This window comes from Anomaloglossus baeobatrachus, chromosome 6 (assembly GCF_048569485.1).
Source record: "Anomaloglossus baeobatrachus isolate aAnoBae1 chromosome 6, aAnoBae1.hap1, whole genome shotgun sequence".
NCBI lineage: Eukaryota > Metazoa > Chordata > Amphibia > Anura > Aromobatidae > Anomaloglossus > Anomaloglossus baeobatrachus.
In genome coordinates this window covers 150115504-150134959 of record NC_134358.1, presented here as the reverse complement: position 1 = coordinate 150134959, position 19456 = coordinate 150115504, and the positions used below count along the sequence as shown (strand labels likewise).

The window sequence follows — 19456 nt, the reverse complement described above, 5'->3', positions numbered from 1 at the left end:
GGAGGAGCAGTGTCACCTGGGCAGCAATGTGTGTCCAGTACGGGTGTGCTAGAGCATGACAGCCTTAATCGGCTTTTAAACCTCATACTGCGCGCCAAAACGACAGCTGATCAGCCGCTCCCGTAACGTCACTTCCGGGTTTTGCGGCACAGAGCAAATACCCCACCAATTCTAAGACTGCAGGGAATGGTTCCGTTTGTCCGGAGGTTCCTAGCACACCGCGCATGCGCAGAAAATCCACGCATGCGCACACTCTCTAATTTAGAACTTAGATATATGGAGCTTCAGCGTACTCGCATATGATGCACACGCAATACTGTGCTCCCGGCGGTGAGACTTATAGGAGGATCAAAACGTCCGCCGCACTTATCTAATAGACAAGGGCAAAAATAGCCAAAATGAGGATACCATTTATGCCCATAAGAACCCAATAGATCCAACCTAGTCACAACACAAATTATATATATACGATTAAGACGGAACGAGGTCAAAAATGGGGGGTGTCTTCAAAACCACCCCTGAAGGAAGATAACAGTATTCAATTTATAAAACAACATAAGGCAGTCACAGAAACCACTGGCTACCTGATTGTGTCATATGTATAGGCGACAATAGAAATGCCCGATATCCAAGATCAATAGGTGGACATAACTTCACAAAAGGCCTACTACGGGCCAAATCTATTTAAAGGTATGGTCAAATTCACTTCTATCAAATTAAATAAAGCTAGTGTAGCTTATATGCTCATTCAGGCCATCCGGATACACAGAGCCCAACCAGAAAATCCACCTCGCCTCCCGTTGCAGCAAAATTTTGTCCCAGTCCCCTTTTCTCTCCGGTTCTGGGACAGATTCTATAGATTTAAAATTAACACCCTCATAACTACCATTATGTTCCTCATTCATGTGTCTGGCTATTGGCGTATCCCTTTTATTCCGAATGTCCCCCAAGTGTTCTCCTATTCTAACTCGCAATTGCCGTTTTGTTTTTCCAACATAATTTTTAGGGCAGCTACAAGTAAAGAGATATATGACCCCCTGGGTCCGGCAGTTCGCAAACGTACGGTTCTTATAAATCCTGCCAGTGGTCACACTCTTAAACTCTCTTGATGTTTCTATGTAGTTGCAAAATTTACAGGCATGGCATTTAAAAGTGCCAGATTCTCTTTTCGTCAGCCAGCTAGCCCCACTGGTTTCAGGAGGGACATAATGGCTCTTGACCAATCGGTCCCGAATATTGCAGCCCCTCCTAAATGTTATAGATGGAAAGGAATGAATATGTTTTGTTCTAGGTTGATGCTGTGATTCAATTGTCAAAGGATCTTTGTTCTATACCCCTGATGAGCCCTAATGTTTTTGATAAGAGGGCGAAACGCGTAGGGTGCATCCTGGACATATGCAACAGCTCTTTACTTGTAGCTGCCCTAAAAATTATGTTGGAAAAACAAAACGGCAATTGCGAGTTAGAATAGGAGAACACTTGGGGGACATTCGGAATAAAAGGGATACGCCAATAGCCAGACACATGAATGAGGAACATAATGGTAGTTATGAGGGTGTTAATTTTAAATCTATAGAATCTGTCCCAGAACCGGAGAGAAAAGGGGACTGGGACAAAATTTTGCTGCAACGGGAGGCGAGGTGGATTTTCTGGTTGGGCTCTGTGTATCCGGATGGCCTGAATGAGCATATAAGCTACACTAGCTTTATTTAATTTGATAGAAGTGAATTTGACCATACCTTTAAATAGATTTGGCCCGTAGTAGGCCTTTTGTGAAGTTATGTCCACCTATTGATCTTGGATATCGGGCATTTCTATTGTCGCCTATACATATGACACAATCAGGTAGCCAGTGGTTTCTGTGACTGCCTTATGCTGTTTTATAAATTGAATACTGTTATCTTCCTTCAGGGGTGGTTTTGAAGACACCCCCCGTTTTTGACCTCGTTCCGTCTTAATCGTATATATATAATTTGTGTTGTGACTAGGTTGGATCTATTGGGTTCTTATGGGCATAAATGGTATCCTCATTTTGGCTATTTTTGCCCTTGTCTATTAGATAAGTGCGGCGGACGTTTTGATCCTCCTATAAGTCTCACCGCCGGGAGCACAGTATTGCGTGTGCATCATGTGCGAGTACGCTGAAGCTCCATATATCTAAGTTCTAAATTTGAGAGTGTGCGCATGCGCGGATTTTCTGCACATGCGCGGTGTGCTAGGAACCTCCGGACAAACGGAACCATTCCCTGCAGTCTTAGAATTGGTGGGGTATTTGCTCTGTGCCGCAAAACCCGGAAGTGACGTTACGGGAGCGGCTGATCAGCTGTCGTTTTGGCGCGCAGTATGAGGTTTAAAAGCCGATTAAGGCTGTCATGCTCTAGCACACCCGTACTGGACACACATCGCTGCCCAGGTGACACTGCTCCTCCAGGTAATTGCCTTGTCTTAAACAAAATTTTTTTGTACTGTCATCTATGATATGTATTATTGGTAGTATTTGTAGAATGGGATTAAGTCGGGCCCTATATCTTCCTATCTGGGCACTAATGGAAGTGTTGCCTAGATAGGGGCCCGGAGTTATCTGAGGTTTGTGTGGCACCTATTATGGTTCCCATAGCCCGGTTGGGGTGTATTTTTTGTTTATTTTGTTTATGTGTGCATATATGTTTTTAAGGGAATACGGGCTTTCCTGAGTACCATCATATAGGAGAGTGAACCCTGATTGCGGGATGAATTTCTAAGAGTGCTGACATCTTTTTCAAACCACACCAGGTACTGTCTGGGTATTGTCTCTGTAAATAATATACGTACATTATTGATGTTCTGTGAACTAGGCAGATATAGCTGGATTGTTTATCTATGAAATGCCCTTATTGGGCGTATGGACTTATGTATGGAGTTTTTGGGTTACTTACTCCGTTGAAACAGACAGAGGGGATGTGACTGGTATGTCCTGTGTTGATCTCTCATTATTGGGATTGAACTGGCTATACCCCTTTCTTTATTTAGGCATTAGTAGAGGTGCCGCCTAGACCGGGAACTGGATCGTTGTGAGGGAAGATTGTCCCTCTGGAGGACATTTGTACCATCATTTGGGAGATTGAGCCTTTACTACGGGATGACTTTCTAATATTGCTGACCTCTTTCCCTAACCGGATCAGGTACTATTTGGGTATTATTTCAATAGACATATAGGTACATTTCTTATGTCCTGTGAAATAAACAGGGACAGCTGAATGAGGCGGTCCTTCCTTTCTTGAAACGTCCTCATTAAGTGTATGGACTTAATTATGGATTTATGTGGATGACTCACAGTTTCGAAATAGAGAGAGGGGATTTGATCTGTTTGTCCTAATTTGATCTCTCACAGATTTGCACATTCTTATATGGGTGTGAATGAATCCCGGGATATCCCATATTTGGTTGAGGGGCAAGTCCATAACCCGGGACTACTTCTACAGGTATATATTTTTGTCCATAAGTTTCTTACCCTGTTCTGTGCAGGATGGATGTAGTTACTAGACACCCTTTATGTGCGCATATTTGTATATTTATAGTTGTACCTACACTCATATATTAAGTATGTTTTGTACTGTTAGATGCGTTTTCCTGGTCTGCAAAATTGGTGGACAAGTTATTAACAGGATATAAGATTGTTCTGGTTCAACCTATTACCGGTCAGTACTATCCTTGTCTTTTCCCTACTTTTTACCTATATTGCATTATGGACACAACCATTTACCCTGAAGGTGATAACAGTGTTTTTGATTATTATATTTATGTTTTGTTCTAGGTTGATGCTGTGATTCAATTGTCAAAGGATCTTTGTTCTATACCCCTGATGAGCCCTAATGTTTTTGATAAGAGGGCGAAACGCGTAGGGTGCATCCTGGACATATGCAACAGCAGTTTCATGATTTGATACTTTTGACTGACAGTCGACTGAGTAAATAACTCCCCCATAGTATATTCATGACATTGTTTGACAGTAAATTAGTATCTGGACTTAATTAATGTCACACACTGTCTATATGGGCCTTACCTTGGGTGTCTCACTTTACCCACTTTGAATTAGGGCACACGGTTCTTAGTGTGAGTGGAGGGCTATTATAGGACCTCAGCCGACGAGGAACAGGGGCGTCAATAAAGCTTAGGACGCCGACCCCTGTATGGTAGGAAGGGTGAGGAGCAAGGGTTTGTGTTTCCCACCTTTCCTTCTCACCATATTTTAATTTATTTTAACATATGTACCTTGTTTGTGGCATAATTGTGAATAAAAATGATTTTTTTAGGTAAAATATTTCTTGGTTAATGAATTAATTCTTTACCTGATATTGCATTTGGTTTAAGAGCATGGGGCATACAAACAGAGCACGGGGCATACAAACAGAGCACGGGGCATACAAACAGAGCACGGGGCATACAAACAGAGCACGGGGCATACAAACAGAGCACGGGGCATACAAACAAAGCACGGGGCATACAAACAGAGCACAGGGCATACAAACAGAGCATGCGGCATACAGAGCACGAGGCATACATACAGAGCACGGGGCAAACATGGCTGCAAGGATGGGGTAACCGTGCAAAGGTGGAGAGAAACATGGCTGAAAGGATGGGGGAAACATGGCTGCAAGGATGGGGGAAACATGGCTGCAAAGATGGGAGAAACATGCAAAGATGGGGGAAACATGCAAAGATGGGGGAAACATACAAGGATGGGGGAAACATACAAGGATGGGGGAAACATACAAGGATGGGGGAAACATGACTGCAAAGATGGGGGAAACATGACTGCAAGGATGGGGGTAACATGACTGCAAGGATGGGGGAAACATGCAAGGATGGGGGGAAACATGGCTGCAAGGATGAAGAGAAACATGCAAGGATGGAGGGAAACATGCCAGGATGGGGTACATTTAGTAGGAAGGGGTACATTTACCAAGATGGGGGGATACATTTACCAGGATGAGGGTACATGAACATGCCAGGATGAGGAAAAATGCCAGGATGGGGAATATTTAGCAGGAAGGGTGACATTTATCAGGATGGGGTACGTTTACCAGGAAAGGGGACATTTACCAGGATAGGGGAACATGCCAGGATGGGATACATTTACAATGATGGGGTACATTTACCAGAATGGGGTACATTTACCAGGAACGGGCTACATTTACCAGGATGGGGCCATGATGGGGACAAATATACCAGAAAGTGGGAAATATATATTAGGATGGGGGACATGTTTACCAGAAAGTGGCCAGGAAGGGGGACAGAACTACACAATGAAGGGGGAGGGGAGCAACTCGTACGTCTTTATGGGATTTAAAGATGTTCAGACTTTGAAATGTAGATGTGGATTACAGGGTGAAATCTGATTGCATTCCATGCTAAAATCTCTGTCTAATATGCTGCAATTTTTTCCAGAAAGATCAATCCAACTGCTGTGTCTGGAAAGGGCATGGGCTGAGCTTCAATGTGTGGTAAGCATGCATGAGTGTGATGACCCCTGCTGAGGAGAAGAGAAGACTGCAAATGTAAGGGGTGCTTCACACACAGCGAGCTCGCTGCCGAGATCGCTGCTGAGTCACGCTTTTTGTGACGCAGCAGTGACCTCATTAGCGATCTCGCTGTGTGTGACACTGAGCAGCGATCTGGCCCCTGCTGTGAGATCGCTGCTCGTTACACACAGCCCTGGTTCGTTTTCTTCAAAGGCGCTCTCCCACTGTGACACACAGATCGCTGTGTGTGACAGCGAGAGAGCGACAAATGAAGCGAGCAGGGAGCAGGAGCCGGCGTCTGGCAGCTGCAGTAAGCTGTATCCAAGATAAACATCAGGTAACCAAGGTGGTTACCCGATATTTACCTTAGTTACCAGCCTCCGCAGATCTCACGCTGCCTGTGCTGCCGGCTCCGGCTCTCTGCACATGTAGCTGCATTACACATCGGGTTAATTAACCCGATGTGTACTGTAGCTAGGAGAGCAAGGAGCCAGCGCTAAACAGCGTGCGCGGCTCCCTGCTCTCTGCACATGTAGCTGCATTACACATCGGGTTAATTAACCCGATGTGTACTGTAGCTAGGAGAGCAAAGCTAAGCAGTGTGCGCTGGTAACTAATGTAAACATCGGGTAACCATACCCGGTGTTTACCTTAGTTACCAGTGTCCGCAGCTTCCAGACGCCGGCTCCGTGCAAGCGCAGCGTCGCTTGCACGTCGCTGCTGGCTGGGGGCTGGTCACTGGTCGCTGGTGAGATCTGCCTGTTTGACAGCTCACCAGCGACCATGTAGCGATGCAGGAGCGATCCTGACCAGGTCAGATCGCTGGTCGGATCGCTGCTGCATCGCTAAAGTGTGAAGGCACCCTAAGGTTAAAATCAATTATTTACATAATAGGATTGGTTGGCACTTCGGAAAAAAATAGGTTTAGGGCTACAGTTTGGGCACTCGGCCCGTGAAAGGTTCACCATGACTGATATATACTGTCACAGAGAAATTATAAAATTCATAAAGACATCTCTTTGGTCTCTAGAGAGGGGACATTTCGACCCCCACATTGAACATATGGGATTAATTAAACCTGAAGAAGAAAAAAAGAGAGCAAACACAACATCTAGCTCCTGTTCAGCTAGGACCCCTGGTGTGGACAGGTAATTGCACTGGTTATCTGCTGAAAAAAAAAATAAAGGCCACTTTACACCCAGCGACATCACTAGCGATGTCGCTGCCGATCGCACCCGCCCCCGTCGTTTGTGCGTCACGGGCAAATCGCTGCCTGTGGCGCACAATATCGTTAGTCCCCGTCACACAGACTTACCTGCCTAGTGACGTCGCTGTGGCCGGCGAACCGCCTCCTTTCTAAGGGGACGATTCATGCGGTGTCACAGCGACGTCCCACAGCAGCCGTCCAATAGAAGCAGAGGGGTAGAGAGCAGCCAAGAGAAAGTGATGCCCACCTTGTTGCCGGAGGACGCAGGTAAGGTGTTGTTCATCATTCCTGGGGTGTCACACGTAGCGTGTGCTGCCTCAGGAACAACGAACAACCTGCATCCAGTACCATCAATGATATTTGGGATTAGAACAACATGTCAACGATCAACGATAAGGTGAGTATTTTTGATCGTTAGCGGTCGTTCGTACGTTTCACACGCAACAACGTCGCTTATGAAGTCGGATGTGCGTCACGAATTCCGTGACCCCAACAACATCTCGTTAGCGATGTCGTTGCGTGTAAAGCCCCCTTAAGTCTGGGGGTTGTATATCCAGAGTTTGAAAATGTGTCACCCCTGAAGTCAACTCTGCTGCATTTCAAAGGAACTAACTAAACTTTTTCGGGCTTGTGGTCAGAGAAGAATATTAGGTTTTGTATTTATCCTGTGTTTTTGGGAAATACATTTTTAGCATCATGATCCTGAGGGGAAGAACATGCATATTCTTATATAATTGTGTGATCAGCTCATCAGCCAAAAATTATTATTGGATAAATGGATGATGCTATCCATGCAATGTTTCATCTCTATAGAAAGGTAAAATCATGATAAGAAACATGACCCTGATATCTTCCACCTGGGATCTCAAAGGGAAAATATATCCTGAAAGTTATGGCTCTCATAGTTTTCTAAAGACTGAAGTCTTATCTTATGACCAGTCCTATTATGAGACACCTGAGGGGAGTAATATTGGTGTAACTTGTGTCAATAAAAGTAATCGCCAAGTTATGATCCTTGTTCAATGCCAAGAAGTTACATTGGATTAAATATACAAAATGTACCAGCGTTGTTAATATTGCTCTATAAACCGCATCCACAAAGCCATACACTATGTATAACGGGTATCCTGTCAGCCTGTTGAAGTGATTGGTGGCGGCAGCTAGTAGTTTTTCTTGGGTTATTGTGGAGCTTGGTAACAACCATATTGAGGTATATATGTATATATACTGTATATATATATATATATATATATATATATATATATATATATATATATATATATATATATATATATCATTGCATACAAGTAGTATTCAACCCCCTGCAGATTTAGCAGGTTTACACATTCGGAATTAACTTGGCATTGTGACATTTGGACTGTAGATCAGCCTGGAAGTGTGAAATGCACTGCAGCAAAAAAGAATGTTATTTCTTTTTTTATTTTTTTTTTAAATTGTGAAAAGTTTATTCAGAGGGTCATTTATTATTCAACCCCTCAAACCACAAGAATTCTGTTTGGTTCCCCTAAAGTATTAAGAAGTATTTTAGGCACAAAGAACAATGAGCTTCACATGTTTGGATTAATTATCTCTTTTTCCAGCCTTTTCTGACTAATTAAGACCCTCCCCAAACTTGTGAACAGCACTCATACTTGGTCAACATGGGAAAGACAAAGGAGCATTCCAAGGCCATCAGAGACAAGATCATGGAGGGTCACAAGGCTGGCAAGAGGTACAAAACCCTTTCCAAGGAGTTGGGCCTACCTGTCTCCATTGTTGGGAGCATCATCCGGAAGTGGAAGGCTTATGGAACTACTGTTAGCCTTCCACGGCCTGGACAGCCTTTGAAAGTTTCCACCCGTGCCGAGGCCAGGCTTGTCCAAAGAGTCAAGGCTAACCCAAGGACAACAAGGAAGGAGCTCCGGGAAGATCTCATGGCAGTGGGGACATTGGTTTCAGTCAATACCATAAGTAACCTACTCCACCGCAATGGTCTCCGTTCCAGACGAGCCCGTAAGGTACCTTTACTTTCAAAGCGTCATGTCAAGGCTCGTCTACAGTTTGCTCATGATCACTTGGAGGGCTCTGAGACAGACTGGTTCAAGGTTCTCTGGTCTGATGAGACCAAGATCGAGATCTTTGGTGCCAACCACACACGTGACGTTTGGAGACTGGATGGCACTGCATACGACCCCAAGAATACCATCCCTACAGTCAAGCATGGTGGTGGCAGCATCATGCTGTGGGGCTGTTTCTCAGCCAAGGGGCCTGGCCATCTGGTCCGCATCCATGGGAAGATGGATAGCACGGCCTACCTGGAGATTTTGGCCAAGAACCTCCGCTCCTCCATCAAGGATCTTAAGATGGGTCGTCATTTCATCTTCCAACAAGACAACGACCCAAAGCACACAGCCAAGAAAACCAAGGCCTGGTTCAAGAGGGAAAAAATCAAGGTGTTGCAGTGGCCTAGTCAGTCTCCTGACCTTAACTCAATTGAAAACTTGTGGAAGGAGCTCAAGATTAAAGTCCACATGAGACACACAAAGAACCTAGATAACTTGGAGAATATCTGCATGGAGGAGTGGGCCAAGATAACTCCAGAGACCTGTGCCGGCCTGATCAGGTCTTATAAAAGACGATTATTAGCTGTAATTGCAAACAAGGGTTATTCCACAAAATATTAAACCTAGGGGTTGAATAATAATTGACCCACACTTTTATGTTGAAAATTTATTAAAATGTAACTGAGCAACATAACTTGTTGATTTGTAAGATTTATGCATCTGTTAATAAATCCTGCTCTTGTTTGAAGTTTGCAGGCTCTAACTTATTTGCATCTTAACAAACATGCTAAATCTGCAGGGGGTTGAATACTACTTGTAGGCACTGTATGTGTGTATATATATATATATATATATATTCCAGTGGAATCGGAAATACATACACTATACTCTCACTGTGATCTCCCTAATATTCGGCCTAGTAGAAAAGCAGTCATCCCTTTGTCTATCAATCGGCAGTCAATTGCATATTGTCTTAATGTTTGGAGGCAGCAGGGTTTTCGTGGCATACACTTTTGAAAATAAATGCACCTATTTTGACAAATGTATGGTAAGGCTCAAATAAACTCTTACTATATTAATAGTTTACTGTTGAGATCTAGTGAAACTATCTAAAAAACTTGACCACGCATTAAAGGTAACCTGTCATGTTGTGAATATTATCTGATCTACAAGCAGGATGTTAAAGAGCAGGAGGAGAAGCTGATCAGGTTAATCTACAATTGTGTGGGAAAGGTTTCAGTAATGCTTCCCTGGTATTTGTATGGATATGCGGGAGGTCTTACCCAGTGATTGACAGTTCTCCCTATACGACTATGCATGCAGAGATAGCTGTCAATCACTGAGTAGGACGGCTATGAACTTTGTCTATGTTGGCAGAGCTGCAGCTCTCGCTGATTGGCTGCTGCAAGGATAAGGTAGTGTCAGCGGCGTAGTCAGTGCCAGATACCAGGAGCCAATGTACAGACTGCAGTACAACGGGGTTTAGTGCTTTATAACAAACTGCAGCCAGAGTAGAAAATGTAAAGGATACAACCCCTTTAAATATGACAATGTAAAAAAAATATTTTTTGGCACAAGCCTTTATCTTTTATCCTCAATCATGCTGCTCTCTGTATGTTACATCATCATAATATAAATCTTATGCCATATTTTCTCACTTTTTTCCTCTGTTTTATATTTCCGTTTTTTCTCATTTCCTTTTGTTTGTCAATTTCTCCTCTTCTCTCTTATTTTGCTAGGAGTTTGTATAGCACCAATTGCATTCCAGTGAATACATTATTCATGTAATAATTTCCATTTTTTTGTGTTGATGTTATTTCATTGTAATATTGCCTGTATTCTATACTATGTCATGTACACTGTGTTAGCTTCCTTTTTGTATCTGTTGTATCTGGCTATATGGCTCTTATATTAGTCATCATGTAGTGCACTGTGTATCGCTGGTATCATTAATCTCTCATTTTCATGTGCAGCATTATATTTATGATTATACTTATGTTTATGTCTCTTTTTGATACCTTGTTATTTTTTCTTATATGGCAGTTTTCTGATGAAGACCATGTGATTAAGGGGGTTGTCCACTACTTTTACATTGATGGCCTATCCTTAGGACAGGTCATCAAAGTATAAACGTATCCCTGACACCCCGCATCCCCGCCAATCAGCTGTTTTAAGTCCCGGAGGAGGCAGCAGACAGCTGGAAAATGCTCAGTTCCAAAGCTGCACCATCTTCTGATAGTAGTTGCGCACGGGTATTGCACATCCACCTCCTATTGATTAGAATAGGAGGTGGGTGTGCAGTACCAGGCCACAGCCACTATCAGAAGACGGAGCAGCACCGGAACTGAGCATTTCTGGCTGCCGGCTGCCTGCTGCCACCGCCGGGACTGAGAACAGCTGATCGGCTGTGGTGCTGGGTGTTGGACTCCGGTCGATCAGCCATTGATGACCTATCCTAAGGATAGGATCAATATAATAGGAGTGGACAACCCCTTTAAGGCTGAAATGTCAAAATCTGTGATTGCCTTCAAATAAATCTCCCCAAAAAATGTCTCTTCATTTTGAGTGCTGAGTTTATCTTTGCAATTTTTTTGTGCACACCCATAAACGTAAATGGGGACATCTCATCTGAAATATGGGAAAGACTAGACCATATTGTTTTGGTTTTTTTTTACAGGGGCAATCAGTCCGTGTAAAAAAATAAAAAAAAGATATCTAAAAATCCTTACTGAATAACATTGATCTGAGTGCTGTCAGTTCTTTCGGATCAACAAAATGCTTGTGTGAACGTAGCCTAACCAATTCATCACGCAGGAATCATGTTCAGGGGGTTGTTGTATGTTCTTACGTCACAGATTATTCTGTTGCTGAAGAAGCAATGTAAAACCTGTTCAATATAACGCTTTTAGCAGAAAACACTTTAGCAGAGTGTGTATACACATATATACTGCATGCTAAGTACGTGGACTATAGCTGAAGGTGTGTCAGGAAATCTATGCATGCTATTGAATTCATCCTGCTGCCATTCCAGTTTATTAAAGAGGTTAAAAATTTATAAAATCCTGATGGGATTTGGTGTAAATGCTTCATCACACTACCCATCATTTGCTTTTCAATCTAGATCCGAATGATCTTTCCTACTACTTTGCAATCACCTACCTGCACGGCTAATATTTTCTGAGCATTCCCCTGAGAGGCTGCCTGGAACCTCGCCAGCCCCGCCTGGCTATAGAGGCCTCGTTGTTTGAAGAACTCCACCATAGCCCGGTGCATCCTGCTCTGCAGCACCGAGATCTAAAAAAAAAAAAGAAGAGGAGGGGGTGAACGAAAAAAAAAAAACCACAAGCCAGAGAAGGAAAGGAAATTAATGGCAGTGTTCAAGAAGAATGATGGAGGGAAATATAGAAAGCAGTCAATAGCCCATTCTGCACTGTACAGACCTGACAGGAATTTCACAGTCTCTTGATTTTTCAGCCCACTCATGTGCATTCATCAGAAACCAGTCACATCTGGCTGCCAGGATGGGGGGTTAATTTTCTCTAAATGCCTCAGCAGTTTTGTTCTAGCTGAAGCAAACTCTGTGACTGCAAAGCTGATGAGTAAAATATTTCTACTTCACCCAGTTTAACTCAAAACCGATAGCTTTAGGACATATTGAACCTTTGTGTTTGGGCTTTTATTTGAGAGAAGGAATCCTCCGAGGCCCTCAGAGAAGCGCGTCAGGTCAGCAAAACATTTAAAATGCAAGGTTAGGACTTTGATGGACATCATGTTTTTCCTTCTTTTCCTTGTACAGCTTATCATAGCCTGGCAATGTGTTCCTCAGAGCATGGCAAAACTAAAGAGAATTAACTCAGCCATCAAACGCTGAGGGAGAACAATAACAGGATAGAAAATTCCACACCGAACCCCCTATTAATCTGCCTCGCTCCGAACATGTGACATGTCAACACGCACCTGAACTAGAGGGAAAGTCGATTTTGAAAAGTGACGCAAGGTATCATGTAAAATGTATCACATCCTGAGAATCACAGAGCATACAATGCCTCGAATAGAAGAAACTGTTATTGCAAATACTGCCGAAAAGATGAAAACATATACGTATCCACATCCAGATGACAAAAAAAGCACAATTTATTTTAGCAATTTTGTCATCATTTAGTTTGTAATAATTAAATACTATCACAACTGAAATAAAAAAATGAGTGAATTTGCATCAAGGCACAATGCTGCAGGATAAAGGGCACTAAGTGCAGAATGCAGAGAGCAAAAATATATATCAAGCATAAAGTGAGGTGTCATTTTGTAATCTAGTGCAAAAAGTGGGTACAACGCCACCGCGGGCGTGACAAGATACGGTGCAAAATCAATGAGCTTCATTCATTATAGACAAACAGGCAAAATTGTTCATCTTGATCCCCAATCTGAATGTAAATAGTTTATCAGATGGACTAGATGCTTGAGGAGATCCTCTGTAAAAGAAGAATCTTGGATTCTAGATGTAAATACTTGATGAACGCTTAGTCATTGGAGCCAAAACGCGTTGTAAGTTTGATTCTCAATAAAACGGTCATTATCTTACTAATGGACAAAGACAAAAAAATCCAGCAGCCGCAAGTAGTTGTTTCAATTTTAAAACATAGCTTTAATGTTGTCCATTAAAACAATTGCATAAAACATGTGTAGACAAAAAAAACTCCATCTACGCATTTCTAGCAAAGGGAGACATGCTCTAAAGCCTGCTTTACACATTGCAATTTCGCAGACGATATCGTATGCGATTTGCAACGCCCCCATCGTATCTGTGGCACGTTCAATTTGTTGAATGTGCCGCACAAACAAGTAATCCCTCGTCACACGTACTTACCCGTCCATACGACCTCGATGTGGGCAGCGGACGTCCACTTCCTGGATTGGGAGGGACGTTCGGCGTCACATCGACATCATGCGGCAGCCGGCCAATAGAAGCGGAGGGGCGGAGATGAGCAGGACGTAAACATCCCGCCCACCTCTTTCCTTCCGCATTGCCGGCTGGAGCCATGGGAGGCAGGTAAGATCTGTTCAATGTTCCCGGGGTGTCACACACTGCGATGTGTGCTGCCTCGGGAACATTGAACAACCCGACATGCAATTCGTCAGGATTCAACGACGTGTATGCAGTGAACGTTTAAACGTTCAATCGCAATCGCACGTACCTGTCACACACTACAATGTACCTTACGATGCCGGATGTGCGTCACTTACGACGTGACCCCGCCGTCACATCGTAAAAGATATATTGTAGAGTGTAAAGCGGGCTTTAATCATGTCACGATTTTATTATCTTTGTCCAGCTATACATCTCATGGTAACCGGCCCAGGATATAGGTGCACCGCACCTCTATTGCCTTGGATTAGTGAGCTGTTAATGGTCTCCCTTTCAATATTATCTTACTAATGCCTCAAGAAAACAGTTCATCAATGTATGTAATTTTTAAAACTAAAATAAAAAGCAACAACAATTAAAAGGAACCTGATAGCTGATTAATGCTACTCTTTTATTTCAGCCAAGAATGTTTTACTGCAGCGTTTCCAATATACTATACTTTAAAAAGCTGGGGACTGTGCATTTTAAATGACTTTCCAAAAACCAGGTCGCTGGTGGCTTCTTCCTGCGCCTTTCCTGTTGACTGACGGTCTCCCCATATATACATAGAAAAAAGTCCAGTGAGCCAAAGGGAGTGGGGTGAAGAGATGCCCCCAGGATCTGGCCTTGGATTAGTCATCCAAATCGCATTGTTCGCAGGTGGCATTTTAAAATATGCAATAATGGGATCAGCCTCTAATTCATGTGGCCTGAGGTTCATGCACCATAAATCAGCTGTCAAGTTCCCTTTAAAAGCAAAGAGACTAGAGCCAGGAGCACAGTTATATTGAGCATAATGGAAGAATCCATACCAAAGGCCCTACTACTGCCTGAAGGGGCTCAAAGACTCCTCTATAATAAAAGAAAAAAAATACGTATATTTAATTTAAAGCACATGATAGGTGGGGGCCCTGTTAAAAGGAACATGTCACATAAAAAAACGCTATTAACTGCAGATGCAGATATGGGGTAAATCTGCAGGTTTAGAACCTGCCCGATGCCTGAAGTTCGAACTTCGCTGCCAGGAGGAAATTAATTTAATCTTCCCGGCAGCGTTCAGGTTTCAGTCATAGGGGTGGTGATGGTGCGGGTTCCATCACCGCTCTGTGTAATGAAAGCAGAGGCTGTAACTGTGCACCCTGCAGTGACAGAAAGTCACTCTGTATTAGAGGAGTCTGTCAGTGTGGGATGGTAAGGGGGGTGTGCGGTTAGAGCACCTTTTCTGCAATAAAAGCCACGGCAACTGCGCGGCAAAAAAATGCAGTGTGCGCACAGGGCCTATAGTGTTTTTTATGTGACAGGTTCCCTGTAAGGATTCTCCATGCAGCCTAAGAACTTCAACTAATTCCTCTGGCTACAGAAATATTAAGAATTTAAATGAAGCTTCCATTTATTATAAAAAGCTCAATCTACAGTGATTAAATTGCAAAAAAAGAAAAATGGAACAATGTAATGGGGGAGAAATAATTTTCTGTGCCAAAATGCTCAATACTATAACCAAAATCTTGTGCATTATAAACAAACATAGATAATAAATTATAACCTAGTGTTACATAATGTTATATAATGATTCTATATTTTGCACATCAGATAGTATTTACCTTAGGGCTTATCGGTAAGTGGCTTATTATGCATGTGTTGAACAACGAGTATTTTTCATAGAAAGAATAACAAATTCTCCAGCACTTTTCTTGTGATAAAAAAAACGAAGTCAATTTAGTGGGGTCCATCAGTATCTGTTTAGATATGTCCCAGTGGTGACGGATCTGTTATAAATTAAAGGGGTGGTTCACCCATATTTTTCATTTTCTAGATCGATATTATATTGAAAAACAAAGTTTCTCTCAAATACCTTATGTTGGCAATAGTGACTGTGACAGGCGCTATTGCAGACTGCTGTTCCCCATGCCTGACCCCCGGGCTCCATGACCTTGGTGATCCGGTGACGTCACGTCAAGTTCCTGATCACGTCTCATCATTGCGGCTGGCCCTAGTCTTCCTGAGTCATGGGGCTGTGGGCGGTGTTTCACCGCTCGTCACAGCCCAGAGTGTCTCCTGCTTGCAGCGCTCTGCTGTAAGGGAGGAGGGAGCAGATGGGCTGTTACGAGCAGTGAAACACCGCCTACAGCCCATCACTCATGGACACTGCGGCCGGCCGCGGTGTAACAGGAACTTGACGTAACAAAGCCCGGGGGTCAGGCATGGGGAACAGCGGACTTCAATAGCGCCTCTCACAGGCACTATTGCCAACATAAGGTATTTGAGAGAAACTTTGTTTCTCAATATAATAATGACCTAGAAAATTAAAACTATACCCTTTTAAGGCTGTTACATACATAGGTCCATGCCTCTGTATATACCTGCATACTTCTTTACATTTGGGTTCCATGGAGAAAAAGGAAGGAGTATGATATCATACATGATAATAGTGTACCATAGAATTCTGAGAATATTACCGGTCAAACATGAGTCTATATATTAGACAGTGTACAGTCCCTTTACCTAAAAAATATATAATATCTCTTTAACAAACACATGGACATCAAATGTTTTCTACACGTCACTATCTCCTACAAAGCCCATTATCCATGATTGGCCATTATCCATGCCCATTATCCATGATTGGCCATACTATCCATGACTGACCATACTTTGCTTAATTACCCTCATCATCAGGCAACAGGTTAGAGTGGGTCGTTAAAAAGTTGTGTCGTGCCCATATCTTAGCTATCAGCTTGAAGTGTAGGCACTGACAGCCTGTGTGGAGTTCATCATTATGAACATGAGGATTGGTATAGAAAATAGTGTTTTAGAGGTGCAGGACAAGGGTTTCCAAGCTGTATTGTGTTTCATTTTGCCCTCTGATATACAAGTTGTTCTGTTTTAGTAGGTTTTCAACACAAATCATTGTGTAGGTGTAAATGTCCTTTCTATTTCAACAATTTAAACCAAAAGATTGTCGTCTAAAGGTCTAATTCACTCGTGATTTGTCCCAATATACAGTATATCCTGTTCTTATAACTTCATTCTTGACATGCTTGTAAAGAAAGTTAAATACTGTTGAAATTGGGCATTTGTGTTATGTGTCTTTTAAAAAAGAAATATTGGTAAGTTTAAAAAAGCCCATTGAATGTATTTTTGACATATACTGTATCTCTTGTCCTTTCAGGAAGAGTTTTCAGCAGGCTCCTTCCTTATCAGCAGAGGTAGAGGTGACTCTGCACCCCTTGACACTGACCTTTGCACATGCTCATTAGAATTTTCAATTCAAAAGATGGGGTCAGAGTCTGTTCATTGTGGCTAATGTTTTGTTTCCAGAAAAAACATGACGTTATAAGCTAAAAAAGCCTCAGTGGCTAAAGTGAATATTGCAAGATGTTTTATTTTTTTAATACAGACAGTGATATGCAAAAAAAATAGACCAAATTGTAAAAGAAGAAAAAAAAATTCTACAAATTTATATATATATATATATATATATATATATATATATATATATATATATACAGTTAGGTCCAGAAATATTTGGACAGTGACACAAGTTTTGTTATTTTAGCTGTTTACAAAAACATGTTCAGAAATACAATTATATATATAATATGGGCTGAAAGTGCACACTCCCAGCTGCAATATGAGAGTTTTCACATCCAAATCGGAGAAAGGGTTTAGGAATCATATCTCTGTAATGCATAGCCTCCTCTTTTTCAAGGGACCAAAAGTAATTGGACAAGGGACTCTAAGGGCTGCAATTAACTCTGAAGGCGTCTCCCTCGTTAACCTGTAATCAATGAAGTAGTTAAAAGGTCTGGGGTTGATTACAGGTGTGTGGTTTTGCACTTAGAAGCTGTTGCTGTGACCAGACAACATGCGGTCTAAGGAACTCTCAATTGAGGTGAAGCAGAACATCCTGAGGCTGAAAAAAAAGAAAAAATCCATCCAAGCAGACATGCTTAGAGTAGCAAAATCAACAGTCGGGTACATTCTGAGAAAAAAGCAATTGACTGGTGAGCTTGGGAACTCAAAAAGGCCTGGGCGTTCACGGATGCCAACAGTGGTGGATGATCGCCGCATACTTTCTTTGGTGAAGAAGAACCCGTTCACAACATCAACTGAAGTCCAGAACACTCTCAGTGAAGTAGGTGTATCTGTCTCTAAGTCAACAGTAAAGAGAAGACTCCATGAAAGTAAATACAAAGGGTTCACATCTAGATGCAAACCATTCATCAATTCCAAAAATAGACAGGCCAGAGTTAAATTTGCTGAAAAACACCTCATGAAGCCAGCTCAGTTCTGGAAAAGTATTCTATGGACAGATGAGACCAAGATCAACCTGTACCAGAATGATCGGAAGAAAAAAGTTTGGAGAAGAAAGGGAACGGCACATGATCCAAGGCACACCACATCCTCTGTAAAACATGGTGGAGGCAACGTGATGGCATGGGCATGCATGGCTTTCAATGGCACTGGGTCACTTGTGTTTATTGATGACATAACAGCAGACAAGAGTAGCCGGATGAATTCTGAAGTGTACCGGGATATACTTTCAGCCCAGATTCAGCCAAATGCCGCAAAGTTGATCGGACGGCGCTTCATAGTACAGATGGACAATGACCCCAAGCATACAGCCAAAGCTACCCAGGAGTTCATGAGTGCAAAAAAGTGGAACATTCTGCAATGGCCAAGTCAATCACCAGATCTTAACCCAATTGAGCATGCATTTCACTTGCTCAAATCCAGACTTAAGACGGAAAGACCCACAAACAAGCAAGACCTGAAGGCTGCGGCTGTAAAGGCCTGGCAAAGCATTAAGAAGGAGGAAACCCAGCGTTTGGTGATGTCCATGGGTTCCAGACTTAAGGCAGTGATTGCCTCCAAAGGATTCGCAACAAAATATTGAAACTAAAAATTTTTTTTTGGGTTTGGTTTATTTGTCCAATTACTTTTAACCTCCTAAAATGTGGAATGTTTGTAAAGAAATGTGTACAATTCCTACAATTTCTATCAGATATTTTTTTTCAAACCTTCAAATTAAACGTTACAATCTGCACTTGAATTCTGTTGTAGAGGTTTCATTTCAAATCCAATGTGGTGGCATGCAGAGCCCAACTCGCGAAAATTGTGTCACTGTCCAAATATTTCTGGACCTAACTGTATATATATATATATATATATATATATGTACATGTATATATATATATATATATATATATATATATTGCAATAAAACAATCTTAATTTAATAAATAGGTCATTTTCTGAGTACACCACTTCTGCATTTTTTTTATATCACTACTGGAATGGTGCTTTCAATGTAAGTCCCCTGCCCCTTGTAGTATACTCACCTGACTTCATCTGATGAGTGTTTCATTCAATACAACTCTATGAGAGCCTCGCTCTGGCTTTTATAGAATTACATTGAGCGCTTGTGACTTAACTTCTAACTTCCGGCCAGTTAGAAGTTCCGGGCACAAGGCACAAGAGGGCACTGAGGGACCGATGCAACGTCTAAAAAGGATAAAGATGGTGGCAGACTGGTATAATACCAAAGGCAGGGGACTTA

At 42.3% G+C, this 19456-nt stretch overlaps 1 protein-coding gene across 3 annotated transcripts in view; it reads right to left on the bottom strand.

Moving 5' to 3' along the window:
- The window catches only part of CCDC178 (coiled-coil domain containing 178), a 705487-nt gene that overhangs the window by 90702 nt on the left and 595329 nt on the right, over positions 1-19456 (bottom strand). For all 3 annotated transcript variants that reach the window (XM_075316358.1, XM_075316359.1, XM_075316357.1), the window contains exon 19: positions 11931-12065. In XM_075316358.1, coding sequence (XP_075172473.1) covers positions 11931-12065 — 135 coding nt within the window. The remainder of the gene's footprint in view (positions 1-11930; positions 12066-19456) is intronic.